We start from the raw sequence: 17,134 nt of genomic DNA on the forward strand, positions 1-17,134 counted from the left end.
ACGGAGGGGGAGCCCTGTCCGGCAGCGCTGGTGGGAACAGCTCACAAGCAGCCTCTCTCTCCTCCTGTCTTTCCTCTGAGGGCAGCAAGCTTTTGTCAAAGAGGTTCAAAGACAACAAGGTCAGAACAAGCAGCCAAAGAATAAATGCCAGCAAATGGAGAGTGTGAACTGGCTCTCCCTGCCCCCCCCGAGCCCCTGGCGAGCAGCAGGCAGGAGGCAGATGGAGAAAGTGCTTGTGCTGCTGTGCTGGCACTGTGGAGCCCACCCAGGCCACTGTGGATCGTGGGGAGCAGCTGATGCCTCCTGCACGAGGTCAGCCCCCAGCAGGGATCAGCAGCAGGTCAGCCACCAGCACAGGGACATCCCCTTGGCTCCCAGCACACAGCTCGTGAGGCAGCGTTGCTCAGGCCAAGTCAGATGATGGGAGGGCTCCCAAACCTGGGGCACTACTCCTGAGCCACTCCAGTCTCCTCCTGGGACAAAGACTAAGCCCCAGCAGAGCCCTCTTCCCCAAGTCAGTGTTTCATCACTGACCCAGCTGTTCCAGTGAGCTTCTTGAGCACTCCCCTAAGCTGGCTGTGGCAGCCTTTGGGGGACAACCAAGCCAACAAGCCCAGAAATCTGCAACACAGACCAGCTAAAAGGACGCTGCAGACCCACCAGCCAGCGTAAAAAGCAGCAAGCCCCAAAACCACAATCAAGATCACCCAAGACCCCAGCACTGCTAGCACCAGTCAGTGGAGAGGCAGCAGATCTAGCAGAGCCTTGTGACGTGGCCCGTGGGACTCGAGTATCCTCACGTGTCCCCTGTGGTGTGTCCTTCCCCAGGACAAACAGCACAGCACGCTGCAGCTCCACCCTGCCCAGCATGCACACACACAGCAGATCGCTCTGTTCAGAGCACACGGTTTTATTCTTTAAATGTCAAGTGAAACCTAAACCAGCCAAATTATGTCCGGGAGGTTGGGGAGGGACCATACGGACAGCAACTGTCAGAAAACAGCCCAGGCTGGGGAGCAAGGGTCCAACATTACTGACATTCTCTGACCATCCAGGACCCCCTCGGTCCCCCCACCTCTCTGCAGAGACATATGGGTGCTATTTAAAACCCTTTAACAAGCTGCAGGCTGCCTGCTGCCTGAGGGGACAATGCGTGAGAGCGGCTGGGGCGGGATGCCTGACATAGCTGCGCTCCCTGGCCCTTGGGATACGCCTCCTTTGCTGACCCGCCCCCAGCCCCGCTTCCACACTGACCCAGGGGGGTCTCGGTGGGAAGGGGAGGGCACGGAGCCTGGTTTATAGCTCAGGGTGGGAGCAGTTGGGCCCTTACCAGCTCGTCGATGTCCGCGCCGTTGACGGGTGTCGCCCGCGGGCGCGGTGCCCGGGCAGGGTGCAGCGACGGCTTCTTCCTCTGGTGCCTTCCCTGCCTCAGGGAGTATACTGTGCTCTGCTTGCCCCGGGCTGCCTTTCGGGGTCTCACTGCAACACAGACCAGAGAGGGATGGGTTAAGCTGGGAGCTGAGATCAGAAGCCCTTTGCTCAGCCATACACAGTGGCAGAGAGGAGCTAGTGAACCCACAGGACTGCAAGGACCCTTATCAGTGCTGATCAATATCCAAAGGGAGTCAAGAGGCTGGGGCCAGACTCTTGTCAGTGGTGCTCAGTGATAGGACAAGGGGCAACAGGCACAAACTGGAACCCAGGAGGTTCTATCTGAACACAAGGAGAAACTTCTTTCCTGTGAGGGTGCCAGGACCTTAGAGCAGGCTGCCCAGAGAGGTTGTGGAGTCTCCTTCTCGGGAGAGCTCCCGCCGCCCTGGGCCCCCTGCTGCGGGTGAACTGCTGGAGCAGGGGGTTGGATGAAATGATCTCTAGAGGCTCCTTCCAACCCCCACCATGCTGGGACTCTGTGACCCAGCTTCTCCTCAGTCTGTCCTCACTCAGCACAAGTTCATGTCCGCTGGGCTCTTGATACCCTCCTCCAGATGAGATACCAGGGTAATCACCCCCTGTCCCAGAGGAGGCCATTGCTGTCTGGCAGCAGCCTTCTGCTAAAGGGCGCTCACACACGCCAGCCAACAGCACTGGCAGACTCTCCAGCTCCCAGGGAGCTTCCAGCTCCTTGGCCACAGGCACAACTTACCCAGGGCTGCACCAGCAGCTCCTCTACCTGCAGAACCAAGCACCAAGACCCTGACACATCCAGCCTGGAGGGCAGGGCAAGTACCACGAGGACAGACCATCACCTCAACTCTAACAGCAACAAACCTTCTGAAAGCACCAGGAGCAGACACTTGCCAGCTGAGGGGTTTCCTGCTGCCCCCTCGCTCACAGGTTTGGGGCTGGGGCTTTTCCAAGTGGCCCACACAAAGGGCCAGGCCAGTTGCTAACCCCCCTGAAAAGCGAGCTGTGCGCAGGGGGAGTGTCGAGTTGCTGCAGCCGGGAGCTGCCCCACGTGCTGCCAGGGGGAAACAATGGGATTCTATTCCCCACACCCGGGGGGGCCGTTGTGTTACACCCCCAGAAAAGCACCTGCCTGTTGGTTAGTCTGCCTGTCAGAGCTCCAGGCTGATGGAAATGCAAGCGTGCTGACGCACTCCCTTGTCTTAAGTTTCCCCCGTGACCCCTCTGTATCAGGAGAACGTGTTGGTCTCCTTCCCCAGCCGAGCTCCTTCCACCTGGTGCCGAGTGCTCGAGCAAGCTGTAGGCAGCAGGCTGTAGCACTTCATCTGCAGCCTCTAATCCAGCCCTGCCCAATAAATCACCTCGCTGGGCCCCCCGCGCGGGGAGCGTGTGGCGGGGCGGTGGGACGTCTGCCTGCTGTCGCTCCCCTTGTGTGTGGAGCGTGCAGCACGTGTTAGATGTCTGACAATCCAACATTCTAGGCTAGATCCCTCAGGATAAACGCCGTGAGGATTAATGGCACTTCTCTATTAAAACAAAAGTTTTCCACGGTGACCTTTCCATGTTAATGCTCTTTAAAAGCAGGGGTTGCGTTTAGCGCTTTATTTTTAGTGACTGGAACCCTCTTTTGCTATTGTTTGGAAACCTTGGCTCAGCTCCTGACTTGGCCACGCAACACAGGCTGAACACTCTCCAAGTGTGGACATGGATACACCACACAACAAGCGGTGTACATAGCCAGGGTATCAGTGAACATCCCTGAAACCAGAATAAAGCAAGGGAATCAAGGCTGATAGAGCTGGGTGGAAACCCTTGAAAGAACACGGGATAATCCTTTGGGTTCCAGTCTCTGGATTCCACCATCTGCCCTGGTTAAGAGAGCAGAGTTAATTTTATGTCAGACAAGGGCATTTTGACACAAAGCAAGTGCTGGCAGCGTGCCACTCCAAGATTGATCTGAATTTTCAGTGCATCGAGTTGCCCAGATGAGACAGAGTCAAATTCCCTTAAAAACAAATTGGGTACACATACCAAATGGTGCTTAAGTGGAGAAGTCATCACTGAGGAGACTAGAAAATGCTCTTTTATTCCATTCAGCTACCCAGGAATGAGCCAGTTATGCATCCTGAGCAGTCTGTATGCAACCAAAGGGTGCTGGTGGTCCAGGCCATGCTATACCTTGAGCACTGTGCAGAGTCTGAAAATTTTCTCTTACTTTCCTGCACGGTACAAGACTTACATTTCAATCCAGCAACTTCATAATCTTCTTCCTCCTCCTCTTCCTCCTCAGCATCTGGTTCATCAGAAGCTTCTTCACCTTCTTCACCTTCATCTTCAGCAGAATCTTCTGCATAGCTCCTAGAGTAAGGCAAGTGAACAGTTGTTCTATCAGAGCCTGGGCATCAGAGGCCCTGGGCTCTCTGTGCTGTTTGATTCCTGGCAGAAACTTGCTGCCCACCTCAATGTAAAACAAACACCCAGTCTCAGACTGAAGCAGTCTACCCTAGATCAGAGAGTATCAAGTTGTAGCTACAGCTATAAAGGGCACTTCCCAGGCTATTGTCTGAACATCTGGGCTGAAAATCCCCAACAGCTGAATCTGTATGGTTTTTGCTGTTTGAGGCACCTTGACCACCTGGCCATGGATTTTAAGATTGTGATTGCTGTGCATTGACTCCTTCTCAAGAGGACATGCTGCTGTTTTACCCAGGTCTGCAGGCCTGGCCTAAGGAGTTTCAGGAGTGTGTGTGGGTTCTCTTCCTGCTGGCATATTTTCCTGTTATCTCCTTCCACTGTCACGCCACTTGGACATGTACTATAGGAAACAGACCTCATTTAGTATTAGTCACAGCTAAGCTTGTATTTATTAGTGAGCAGAGTGTCAGGCTTCTCATGTGCTGATGTCAGAAGCCACAGAGACCCCCTGCCCAGCAGAGTTCTGACTCCCTGTGTGTGCCTGCTAAAGCATTCAAACCATTACAGAACCAGCAACACGAACCAGCGTGTGCAGGCAAAAGGGGACAAAGACAAAGCTGTTGTGGGAGTTTCAATCCTCTGGAAAAAGAGGATCCTGAGCAGTAAAAGGAATAACAATAAGCTCCTAGAGCACAGGGGGGGCAAAAATGCTCCAAAGCTGACATTCTTCTCCTGCCTCAGCCAGGAGGAAGACAAGAACAGAAAGCAGATAACAAGATAGGTGTTCCCCCACCTGATGGCTCCCATCCAGGAGCAAAGCAGCTTGCAGGTGACTCTGCCACATCAAAGGAACTATGATCTCAGGCTAGAACAGCTGCTCCAAAGCCCTGTCATTTTTCTACAAGCCTGATGAACCCTTAAATGGTGCCCAGGGAGTAAGTAATACTTTTAAAGCCATACGCCACCTGCACATCACAGGCTAGCACAGCTCCTATTGTGCTGCTGCTCTGGAAGGGAGGATCTTGTGGACTGTGCTCCAGGTGCCATTTGGCAGCCTCACCTCGCTGACAAGCAGGTAGATGCAGCAGAGGGACATGTATTGTAAACAGAAAAATACATCTCACATACAATTTAGCTTCCAGCTTGTAATTAAAAAAAAAAAAAACACCCAACAAAAACATTCAACACCTTTCTGGCAGGAGGCAATTACTAATTTCTGCTGCATAAACCAGCTCCTCAAATCATGTTCCCTCTATATGGGCTCCTGTCTTGTTAAGGTTTATCAGGTCCACAAAAGCATCAAAATGGTATTTTGTAGCCTGATTTTTAATAGCCCAGCAGGGGCTGAGCTGCAGCCTGGGGTCTAACTTGACAAGAACACCACAGTAACTTAGCCCAGTGGGCTGCAGAGCTGCTGTGCTACCAGCTACCCTCCCACGAAAAACCAGCCCCCCAATTAGCTGCTCAAAGGAAGCAACAGCCCTGAGCACATCCCACTTTGGTTGACATTTTGAGCGTGTTTTCACTGCCAAATGTTAGTTGTTAAAACTCCTGAAGCTGTCATGGGTCAGTACACCACAGGTGTGCTGAAGGTACAGCCTGAAAAAACTGCTTCTCTATTGTTTCAGTGCTAACTTGGCTGTTTCAACCCTTTTAAAGGAGCTGTTTCAACCCTTTTAAAGGAGCTGTTTCAGGCTGGTTTGGTTGCCTTGTGGAAGCATGGCTAGAACTGTGCCTCAGTGGCCACCCAAAGCAGAGGAGGGTCACTCACCTGCCCCGCGAGCTGCGCCTGGCAGTGGAGGGCTGGCACGCTGGGCACTGCCACTCTCCTTCTGGTATCTCGTAGAGGGCTGGTCTCAGGCAGAAGAGGTGGAAGGCTTTGTTACACTCGTCACACAGGATCAGTTTGTCATCCTCACCTAGGAGAGGGCAACTTGTGTGTAAGGAGTGCCACAGCTTCGCTCTGCCCGAGAAGCAGAAGCTGCTGCAGTGCTGGAGGCAGGACGAAGGAAGATGCCAAGTCCCCTCTGACAGCAGGGACTCTTCCTTCTCAGTTCCACCACTGCAGTGGGAACCAGCAGCATTGAAACACAAACAAAACAATGCCAAGTCCCTTGCCTTGCAAGGATTTTGTTTGAGGCAAAGGTAGAGACCTGAGGAATAGGTTCTACCCAGGCTAAGTCTCAAACCAAACACACAGAAAGAGAAATGTGCTGAAGAGATGCCAAAGAGCCTAGCAAGAAGCTATAAAAGCAGCTACTCTTGTTCTAGTCTCAGTCTGGTCAACCTGCATAGTATCTTTTTTCTACTTAAGGCAGAAAGCCTCCAAAGAACATCAGTATGCAGCAGAACTAGTCTCTGTGCTCCTCACTGATGCAAGGAAACAGGGAGACAGTTCCAAGCCAGCTATTTCATTTACTGAAGAGGGAAAAAATAGTGCAGAGAGCTTGCCAGCATGTCTCTTTTCCTAACATCCCAGCCCTTATACTCTGTGAAACTATAATCTGTCAGTCTCAGGTGAGCCCCCTCTTACATCTGCCTAGAATCCCTCCCCCAACAGCAGCTGGGACAGTTTTTGGACTGGTTGGGGATTATCCCTGAGGCTCCACAGTGATGGAGGATGTTGCACCAATTCAGCCCTTATGCCTCTGAAGAGGTGGATGGCATAGCCTTTTGGGAAACAAAAGTGGCCCAGAATTCCCCCAGAGGTCTGCCTGCCCTCGTTTCCCACTAGGGTTTCAGCAAATAGAAAGTGAGACAAAAAGCACAGGATGAGGCAGAATGTACTACCAAGCTCTCTCCTCCAGGCTTCCATCCAAAAGGAGAGGTTATGGCAGAACAAATCCTAGCACTCCATGGCTGGTGACACCCCTTCTACTGCCCTCTTCACCTGCAAGACTCTCCAGCCCTTCCCCCTGCAGTGCATGCAGAGAAGGCAGCCCCTTGTCACCCCTTGGTTACCTCCCCAGCCTTAGCAGCTGGTGAGGCTTCCACCTTGTTGAGAAGTTCTGCTCCCACTTTAGCCTCAAAAAATCCCACCTTGCTCTCTCCCACTCAGCTCTAAGTGATAATAAACCTTCCCAACCTCCCCTTGCTCACTCCTTCCATAAGAGGAGGGATTCACTGACAAGGCTCAGAAACCCAAAGACCATTCCAACTCTAAACTGAAACCAGGGAACAGACAGTGGCACAAGTATTCCCAGAAGGATTTGTAGATGACTTGTGTCCAAGTACCCTAAATATCCAGGGGACAGCAGCTCTGCAGTGTGCTGCAAGACCGTGTCCTGGTTTCGTAAGAATGGTTTATTGGAACCAGGGTCAAATGCTTCTGGTGAGATCAATGCTTCTGACTGGAAACCCTGACACTGAAAACTCCAAATACAGCCACAGAGAGAGAGGGAGAAGCTGGAAGGGCAGGTGGCCCAGGCAGGGCATGGAGGGGTGATGGTACCTGGCCCCCCTGCAGGCAGCAGTGCATACCTTTCTTGCGACACACTTTGCACCTGGCATTCTCTGCTGACATGTCCCACTTGATGCAGGCATCCAGCATCCCCAGCAGCACGTGCATGCGGGAGAAGGTCTGAGCCTCACGAATTGCTGTCTTCCACTTCTCCGTGGCTGAAGCAACCTGCAGACAGACCTAACAGCTTACAACAAGGGACACAGACGCAGCTCGCTACAGTCTGAAGATGTTTTTATATCCTTTAGCTGGGGCCCTTAGTAACCAAAGCTCAGCTTCTGTGTTTCTTTCCTTCTATACAGCCTCAGCAGCCCCATTTGTGGTTTATCCATGACCAGCCTCACTGGATCAGACAGTTTGTTCATAACAGTAGAGCTCTTTTGCATTTCACGGCCAGGCTGAAACAACCTATGTGAACTGCACTAAATTCTTGCTCTGAAAGTCTAACCCAAATAATCATCATGCTAAGAAAATAAAAGGCAGAATTCTAGCACTGTAAAATGTGGGATGAAAGTCAGGAGACAGCTGGCAACGCCACTTGAGGGTGGTGGATTGGAGCAGCCTGTGCTGCCCTCCAGTGGGTACTGCAGAGACACTGAGACCATCAGCAAGAGCTGCCACACGCTTGGTCCTCCTGGTCCTTGTCCTGCGAGCTGCTCAGCTGGCAAAGTGGGGGACTGTGACATCAGCTACAATCAGATTTGACAGGCAAAGCATTCGGAGCCCAAAATCTGAAACCAGATGCTTTTCCTGAGATGAGATGAGCTCAGCACGTGTGAAACCCCAGAATTAACTGCAAGTGGGGATGAGAGCATTAAACCTGAGATTTGCACCAAGGCAACTGCTGGAGTCTGCACATAGCAGGCCATGTGTGAAAGCTCCAACACAGCTCTGGAGGTTTAGAAACAACATTGCAGGAAATCGGAAATGCAGCAGAACAGAGAAGTAATCCAGAGCCACTGCATGTTCCACTCCAGAGTTAATCCTTTGCTTTACAACAATGAGGTGACAGTCTAGACTTGACAGCAACATAATGGGACTCAAGTTAATGTTCTTCTACCCCAGGAGAATGAAAAAACAAACAGTGAAGTGTCAGATGGGAAAATCTAAACTCTGCAGCTGACAGCAATTCGGGAGCCAAACAAAACCGGGATTTTTGCAGACTTGCACATTCTCCTCCGACTGAATTTGAGGAAGCACAGCATATATGAGATGCTTGGAAAAACACACAAACTGTTCTAAAATGCCAGCATCCTTGCTGCCATTGCTAGTGTGGAACCTGGAGCCCGAGACATTGAAGAGAAACGGAAACCTGCAGAGCCCACTGCGGCGGATTACACAGCGCCGTGCTATGTCTTTGCAGAACATTGTTGAGGTGCTTCACATACTGTGTAATTGATTTTCCAAGTAACTGTTCCATGGGTTTTGCTGTTAACATACTGGGTAACTGCTGGGCCAAGATAAATCTGCAAAAGCTGTTGGCAAGTTTTGCTTAGATTTTTCTCCCCGAGCCTGTGGAATTTCACAGATTTTTAGCCTCGCTTCCCAAACGTCATGAGACTATGGCATTTTAGCAGCACTGTTATCAAGGGAGTTCAGACTGCCAACTAGGCAAAACAGGAGACTGAAAGAAGTCACTTACATATCCTCTTGACTGGAGAGGAGCAATATAGCAGGGAAAATAAATGGAAACAAACAAACAAACCCACCCACCCACAAAAATACTACGGGAGAAGTCCTCAGCCACATTTCAGCTTCAGTGGGACAGCAAACGCCTGCTCTGGGAAAAGTGGACAAACCTCCAGCTAGAAAGGTTCTCATCTGGTGTCTTTAGATGACAGAAAACCCTCTGGAGCAGGAGTTGTTTTGTTGTGAAGCTGCTCTTTGAGGTATCATCTGCAGGTGATGACTGACCCCCCCCAGACTCTTCCACAGTCAGACTGCAAAGAGGTCAGTCACATATTCCCTGTCCTCTTCTGGGGTAGTCCAGAGGGCTCCTGCCACTGGAATTGGGAATGTCTGCACAAACTCAAAGGCAGGAGGCTGGTTTTTCAGACCCAGCCATAAGTCAGGTCTACTCTGCAATGCTGTGCCCCTCAGCAGCATGATCTCTAGCTGTGCAGCTGAGCCAGCAAGAACCCTGAGCAAAGACAATTCTGTCAGCAAACAGAACTGGGGGCCTAGGAAGCCCTAACTTGTTTGGCACAGGGAGAATGACACAACCATACCACAGGGCTGCAGTTTCACCCAGACAACCTGTAAGTACATGAAGTGTGTTTTTCCAGTATGGCTCTACTCTGTTTTACCTGCTATGTACTCTCAGTGCTGTAAAAGACTTCATATTTCTTGTCTGAGGCAGGGCATTTGTCTTTAAAAGCCTAACAGTCAGGATTTTTCATCAGATAACTGTATCTGAGATGTGGGCTTGCTCTTCCAAGGTCATCCTTAAATGTTTTCTGCTTTGGCAAAAAGTAAGCTCATTCCAGAGAAACTGAGGCCAAAAAAAAAAAAACCCCAAACAAAACCCAAAACCAAAATCCAAACAAACCCAAAAACCCAACAATAAAGTTGAGCATTGCTTATAGCACTACAAATGCCTAGAAAACTCTGAGCCAGATGAAGGAAGCACTGCACTGCATAAATAAATGCCCCAGAGAGCTGGGCACACCACAAAAGCCAGTGCTGTAGAGGGAGACCTGTGTGACCACATGCCCAGGCTGGCAGTACTTCCATCTGTGCCCACACACCTACAAGGCTGAGCTGTGTTGCCACAGTCATGTTAGACAAATTGGGTAATACTAGAAAAAAAATTCAAAGTCACTTATGATTACGAGTCCAGCAATATTCAGACATCCTGAATATTAGCTCCAGCTGGTTTACAGAGCAGAAAATACACATCAGGATGTTTCAGGCACACAGAACACTCCTGGTTTAACTAAGTTTGCTGCTGCTCAAAGTTCTGCAGTTGTAGAAAGAAGCATGCTACAGGAGCCTTGCTCTAACAAACAATGCTCTGAAACCATGCCATTAAGTAAGAGAGCAATGCTCTAAGGTAGAATGGGGACACTAAACAAACATTCATGATCCAAATGGCTCAGTGTTCAGGCAAATAAAAGCTTGGGTTTGAAATCTGATAGAGCTTTAGCACTAGCAGGGAAGTGACCAGGACTCCAACACAGAGTTTACACTGCTAAACTACTATCCATTTAGATATTGTAGTAAATCTGATGTTACCCTTAATGTATGTACTACAGGTGTAACACTTATGGGTTTAACTCTAAGACAGATGAGAGTTTGGCATGACATGGTGTGGCTGTAGACACAGAAAATTTGATGACCCAGGCCCTTTCTGTCTCAGACACAACTGACCTTACACAGCTCTGTATTCTGCTGAGGGCCTTTAGGATAAGATAGCCTCCCAGTCCCTTTGCTCTGAGGCCTGAAAAACTCAGAGTTAGCAAAGCTTAAATACTTCAGGACAACTGAGGAATGTGAAACTTCCTAGCACCTATCCAAATACCCTGCTAACATGGCAATGCCACAGCACTGCCTGATGTTCAAACAACAAGGGTTCAACATACACTGATGGGAGCTTTTAAGAAAAAAAACAAACACCAAAAATTCCACACCCCAGCATCTCATTTCTTTAAGTTGGGAATTTCAAATGCTTCTGCTGATGCAGCTCTGATCTTGCTGAAGTCAGTGATCAGTCAGGGCAGAGCACTTTGAGGAGGGCAGTGGGGAAAGCCTCATCATGAGTGTCCCATTCAACTTGGTGCACAAGAGCACCCCTGAGCACTGGTGTCCCTCTTAGGATGAAACACTGGTACACCTCAACCTGCAGGTCCCTGGCAAATCCTTCACAGCTCTTCTCCATCCTTTCTAACTTGAACTGGGCAAGTTATGTCAGCCCCACAATATCACTGTTCTACTGCAGGCTCATCTGGCTTGTTTGTCCATACAAGCTGTGTGCAACCCACAGTTTGGAACCTTCTGTGGGTATCTCCATGCACAATGATTTGTGTCTCTTCTTGCCTAACACTAACATTTACCTAAACCTAACTTCCTTGCAGTCATCAAAACCTCCACTTCTCTCCTTCACTTTATGGATCAAAGCCATTAATCCACTATCAGTCCTCTCAGATGGATACAACTCCTTATAATTTTGGTAAAAATGCTTTGCAATATTCTTTCATTAAAGTACCCAGCTTGTGTGAGGAACTGCACGAAGTTAAATACTGTTCAGAAAGAAAATTCACTGTAATTCCACAGTATGGTTTTCATTTTGCCAATACCTGTATTCTTCAAAACAAACAGGGAACACCTGGCCCCATAACTGACAAATCCACTGCACTCCACACTTGGAATGGGGAGAAGCTGCTCAGGATTTAGTATCTGATGAAATTTTTTTCTATTGTCCCTGCTCAAAGTTATTTTACAAGACTGAAAGAGAGCCCTGAGATGAATACCTTAGCTTCTTCTGCCATTTTCTTGTCTTCATCTATCTCCTCGGCCTTGGCAACGTAGTCCTCTCCTTGATGTTTCCTCCTCTTCTGCTTGGGGGCCATGAAACCTTGCAGAAACTTCTTAACAACACCAGCTTGGAGTGCAATCACACACTCTCCAAAATCCTTCAAGCTCTCTAGTGAGTATACCTGTCAGGAAGAGCACAGGACCACATGACAGTTGGATGTTACCCTTTGTGCTCTTTTAGGTGGGTCTGTCCTGCAGATGGGTACATGTGATACTTGTGTTATCTCCCATACTTGGCTATGGAATCAGCATGTTGCTGCTGCTTCTGCTGGAGTTCATGATTATGATCACACATAGTACTGTTCAGAAAACAGCATCATGCCTTGAAAAAAACACCACCACCACACCAAAACCCCCCCAAAACCCCAAATCCATGATGAACAAGCATTAAGCCCCTCTTCCACTCTTTTAGTGACTTAACTTTCCCCCCTCCTCTTAACAGCTCATAGTCTCATCTACACAGGGAAGTCTCTGCAGTGACTCAACACGCAGCTCAAACAGAGCTTTAAGCATTCCAAAGCCAGACAGTATCATCCTTTGGGAGGAGGAGCACACACTAAGCACAGAAGCATGCACTCTACCCACACCAGGCAAGTTTATTCCCTCCTAAAGACACTCAGTGCACCAGTAATGCTCACATGAGCTAGGCTGAACTAGCCAGGGCACTAAGAATTCATACTTCAGTTCACAGTAACTTCCTTGTGCTGACATACCCAGGAACAGAACATCCTGGAACTGAGACAATCATTACACCAAGCCTAAAATGGTTTGAATTTATGAAAAAGCACCTCCAAAATGGAAATCTGCTGTCTCAAGACATGCTGGCTTTGACACAGAAGCTAAAAGTCAGCTACAAAGAGTTCTGCTAATGCTCCATAAAGGAATCCACTAGATGAAGGAAACAGGGCTATTTAACAGCTGTGCTGGACACTTAGATCCAACATTATGACCCATCTACACCAAAACAGCCTCAAGTCAGCAGCTGTGCGACCTCAAAATAACAGTTTAGAAAAAGGACATGTGAGAAAACTCATTTGCCTGAGGAAAACAAAAGACTCAAGGCCTTCTACAGGAATTATCAGCTCCTGCTTGTCTTGCTCTGCACTCCTTTGCCTGTTCACTCACTTTTGCTTCGTATTCTGGTGTCACATCAACATATCCCAGGCCTCCTTTTTGCAGCCGAGTTGCCACCTCGATGAGGTCACTCCGGAGGTAGTTCAGCAGCTCCTGGTTACCATCACAGGACTTGAGGCCCAAGTTCTGCTTCCGAGCCAAATGGATAGAATGTGTGATGTCCTGATACCTGGAAAATCAAACCCAACCTCTGAACACATGCAGGCCACCTGCAGGCACCGGGGCAGCAACAGCATCCATCATGATCTGCATGCTCCACCAGTGCAGAAGGTTCTTTGGAAGCTGCCTGAAAGCAGGTGGTAGTTCTGGCTCAGGGAGTGGAACAGCACTGCCTTTGATCCCAGTTGGAACAAGCAATTTGGAGACTCAGACAGAACCTTTTCCCAGTTTAGAGCATTACTTATCAAGAACTTACTGTCCATGACAAATATCCATTTCTCATCCTCAACATCCTCCCCTCTCCAGCCCACTGAAGCAAAGTGCAGAATGCTGCTCCAGGAATGGAAAGCTTGTTGTGACCAGGGTGTGCTCTGGCTCAGAGAAGGCACAGAGGTAAAACCAGAGCAGGCTCACCTCTTCTCCAAACGCTCCTTTAGCTGGCTCTCTCTCACTCCTTGTGGGTGCAGGCAATCCAGCAGCTCATCCAAATCCTTCTGACTGTCACAGAGAAACCTGGAAGACACAACATGCACCAACATCAGCTAATGTGTCTCTGTGGCAAGACAAATGCTTCTCCTAAATAGTTTTAACAAGAATTAGTAGCAGGGATGACAAGTAACCTACACCCCAGCCCCACAGAGCAAGGTGAAACACTGCCAGTAATGCTGGCATAAGCATTCTGATTCCAACTGGCCTTGTTTCAAGGTCCCTAAATGTAGCCAACTCCAGCACAGGGGAAAAATAAGAACAGCATAAATACAGAACTGATTTATAGATTTTTTTTTTCCCCCCCATTAAGTTTATTAAAGCATTGGCATTTGAATTTAGTCATCTACCCCAGGGACTAGACCCACTAAGTTGCAGTCAGTTTAAGTAATCCAAATGCCATTTTGAATGCACTAGAGAAGATGAACGTGCTCTGCACTGCACAGCACTTCAATCAGCCCTCCTGCAAAGCCTCCTCTCACTAACCCAGGGAGTCCCCATGTTAAAGGGTACATCCCAGCTTACACCACAGCTGCTGACAGTGGAGATCTGGGACTGTGAAGGCCATGCCCTCTGTGAGTGCAGAGTCCTCCATTCTAAGCAGCTCACCTGAACCTGAAAGCTCAGATGCAGCCTGTGAAACCCATACCCATCAGCTTTAAACCCTTCTTTAAACCTCTTCTTAAACGTCCTTCAGGACAGCAGTGCTAAGCAGCAGCCAGCTAAATCTAAAAGGGGAAAACTTTTGCACAGATCTCTCCACAAGGCATTCTCTCTGCAATTCCAGAGCACAGCTGAGCTTTAATGCTGGGTTTAGATTTAAACTCATTAAAAATAGCTTTCAGGCAGCCTAAGATTCTGCTCTTTTTTCCCTAGGATGCCATGGAGCCTCCTCACCTGATGGGGGGCAGGGATTCAACCTGAGCTTCAGAGTCACCTACAGAAAATGAGACTAATAATCTGTCTTCTAGAAGAGGTTCATTCCTTGGAAAAGGGAAGTGAGGATATAGCAAAATTAACCTCATATGGAAACAACTGCAAAGGACCACCCACCATGTGATCCTTAGAGCCACCAAGAAGACCCCAGATCTAATTTTGCCTCCAAGCCCAGGTGAGCCAAGCAACAACTAGAGAAAGATGCTTGGAAGAGCAGCACCCACAATGTTTATTTTTTCTGGCAGAAACACTTACTAAATATCACCTCTGAAAAGAAAACATTTCAGAGTTCTAGTATGCTAGTATTAGGGGAATGGCCTCACAATCTGCATTCAGTTAGTAAATTAATTACTCTGATAAAACATAAGATTGCTTGCTTAAAAATGGAAGAAAAATACTTTCTTGCCAATCACCTGCTTCAGTACAGTCCAACCCTGTGGAGCAACCTCACTTTGCACACTCAGAGCAAATCTTTTGGCCACCACTATCCTCTGCACACCCTCCCTGGGAGAAACAGGATAGAACAGCTCCATGCATCTTTCACCTATTAGAGTCTAGCACAGGCACCTCACAAGTAGTAGCAACTAGGGACTGGTCTTGGGATCCAACAGGCACTCACACAAACCTCTAACAATGCAATTTGTCTTTTTCTTGTAGATGTTACTTAGGGTGACTGATGAGCATTCCTACACTCACTGCAAGATCTACAGACAGGCCACTGCAAGGACCAGCATTTCTAAGTCTACTAGACTTCTGCTGAAGAGAAATTTCTTTACAATATTTGGTATCCAATTGCTTCCAAACCCTTGAGGCAAATCTTGGGATTGGTCCTAAGCTGTATTTCAGTATGAAGAATCTGCCACAATATAGGAATGGTATAAACCAGGCTTCAGAGCAGTTGCCCTGCAGACAGCCAGCAGAGGACTATTTTTTGGGCATGTTGAGAAGGTTGTCTAGGTCATGATGAAACCTCATCAGCCACTGCTGGTGATATACCACAGGACTTAGCTAGAAAAATACCAGAGAAGACCATGCCTGAGCTTTCTCAGCTTTCCCCTGTGGCTGCAAATCTAAGGGGGGAATTCCCTGCACAGTTTTGTCCTACTGTAAAACTGAAAGGGCACTGGAAACAGTTAGCATATGGCACTTGGGTTCTCCACTGCCATGTGGTTTGGGGGAAGAACACACACTGCTGTCCAGTGTGAGAAAGCAGGCACCATCCTTTTGAGAAAGCCAGGGTTAAACCCTGGAACATCTTTGTTCCTGCTGAAAAGGAAATGGGACAGGGAAGGGAGAACATCTGCAACAAGGTACTTGAATCTTCCCAACTCATCCTGAGAGTAAGAATTGGGATTTCTGGGAGAGGGAACTGATTTATATCAGCTTGAACTCAAATATGTAAAATATAAATGTATCAAAGACATATCTGTTAGTTTGACTGGTGTCACCTTGCTGCTCTGTGCAGCCAGAGCTCCTGGTTCTCAGCCTAGCTCCACACACTCCCTCCTACCTGAAGGAACCACCTGCACCTCCAACTCAGACCCAACCAGCACGAGGCTGGGACCATGGATGTCAGACAGGCACTTTAAACAGGGGAGGCAACAGGGCTGTGAGGGTCTTGGTAAGAGGAAGGGGAAGGCAACTGGCACCCTTCATGTGGCCTGGCAGAGCTTAACACAATTCAGAGTGATGGGAAAGATGCCTCTGGGAGAGTGAAGACCAGATGGGGGTCTTCAAACTGACCTGAAAGAGGAAAACCCTGACTGGGGCAAGGGCTTCCTGCATCCCTAAATAACAGCCTAGATTCTTTTATTTCTGGCAGCCCAAGCCAGCAGAAGGGTCAGCAACCAAACCAGACAGGACAAATGGCACAAGCATCCAGTCAAAAGGAGCTCTCAGTATTCACTCAGGCTGAATATCCCTACCTGTTCTCAGGCTACAAGGGACAGAGAAAGGTCTAGAACCTGGACTGTAGACTAGGGCATGAAGAAATCAAGAGGACAACATCTAGAGGAGCCCAGGATCAGTACCTGCTCTGGAGGGTTGGTGGAAACAGGGGAACTCCATCTGTAGAATATAGGCTTGAGAATGGAGTCTGTCAGCACCCACTCATGGTTAACTCAAATTGTCTGCTGAGGGGACCCGCCATACCATGCTGCACTCCTAATAGATGAAGAACAAGGGGAGTTACTCTGCAGAGATGCCACTCTTGCCAAAATTCAACTGCTTCCTGACCAGGAGGAGCAAGGAGTCTCCTGCATAACCTGCTGCAAAGGCTGTGCTTAACCCATGGCTCTTGCAGGGCAGAGCAGTATGTACACAGCTCACGAAGCTCTACGGTATGGCCAGGAGACCCTTTCTGGGACCATGTGCCCAGAAGCTTTAAACAGGGAGATTTTTCTTAAAAATAAGCATCAACATCAGTGAAAGTCGTGCACAATATCAGAAATGGGACTGGTCTATCTGTCTGGAGAAGACAGAAGTCACCAAGCACTTATGATTCTAAATGAGAACAATGATGATTTAGCCTCTGCAGTTTCAGAGCAGAACACTGGGCTCTCTTCCTTTTGGAGTGAAAAGTACTGAAAGCAGAAATCATGAGACACT

General features: G+C 48.8%; 1 protein-coding gene across 1 annotated transcript in view; it reads right to left on the bottom strand.

Moving 5' to 3' along the window:
- The window catches only part of BAZ1B (bromodomain adjacent to zinc finger domain, 1B), a gene marked incomplete at its 5' end in the record, with an annotated part of 41,259 nt that overhangs the window by 1,436 nt on the left and 22,689 nt on the right, over nucleotides 1–17,134 (bottom strand). Inside the window, 7 exon segments of the mRNA XM_008947683.1 lie at nucleotides 1,331–1,479; nucleotides 3,644–3,762; nucleotides 5,591–5,738; nucleotides 7,300–7,447; nucleotides 11,749–11,934; nucleotides 12,938–13,115; nucleotides 13,520–13,618. Coding sequence (XP_008945931.1) covers nucleotides 1,331–1,479; nucleotides 3,644–3,762; nucleotides 5,591–5,738; nucleotides 7,300–7,447; nucleotides 11,749–11,934; nucleotides 12,938–13,115; nucleotides 13,520–13,618 — 1,027 coding nt within the window.

Source organism: Merops nubicus, unplaced genomic scaffold (assembly GCF_000691845.1).
Source record: "Merops nubicus isolate BGI_N331 unplaced genomic scaffold, ASM69184v1 scaffold12949, whole genome shotgun sequence".
Classification (NCBI taxonomy): Eukaryota; Metazoa; Chordata; class Aves; order Coraciiformes; family Meropidae; genus Merops; species Merops nubicus.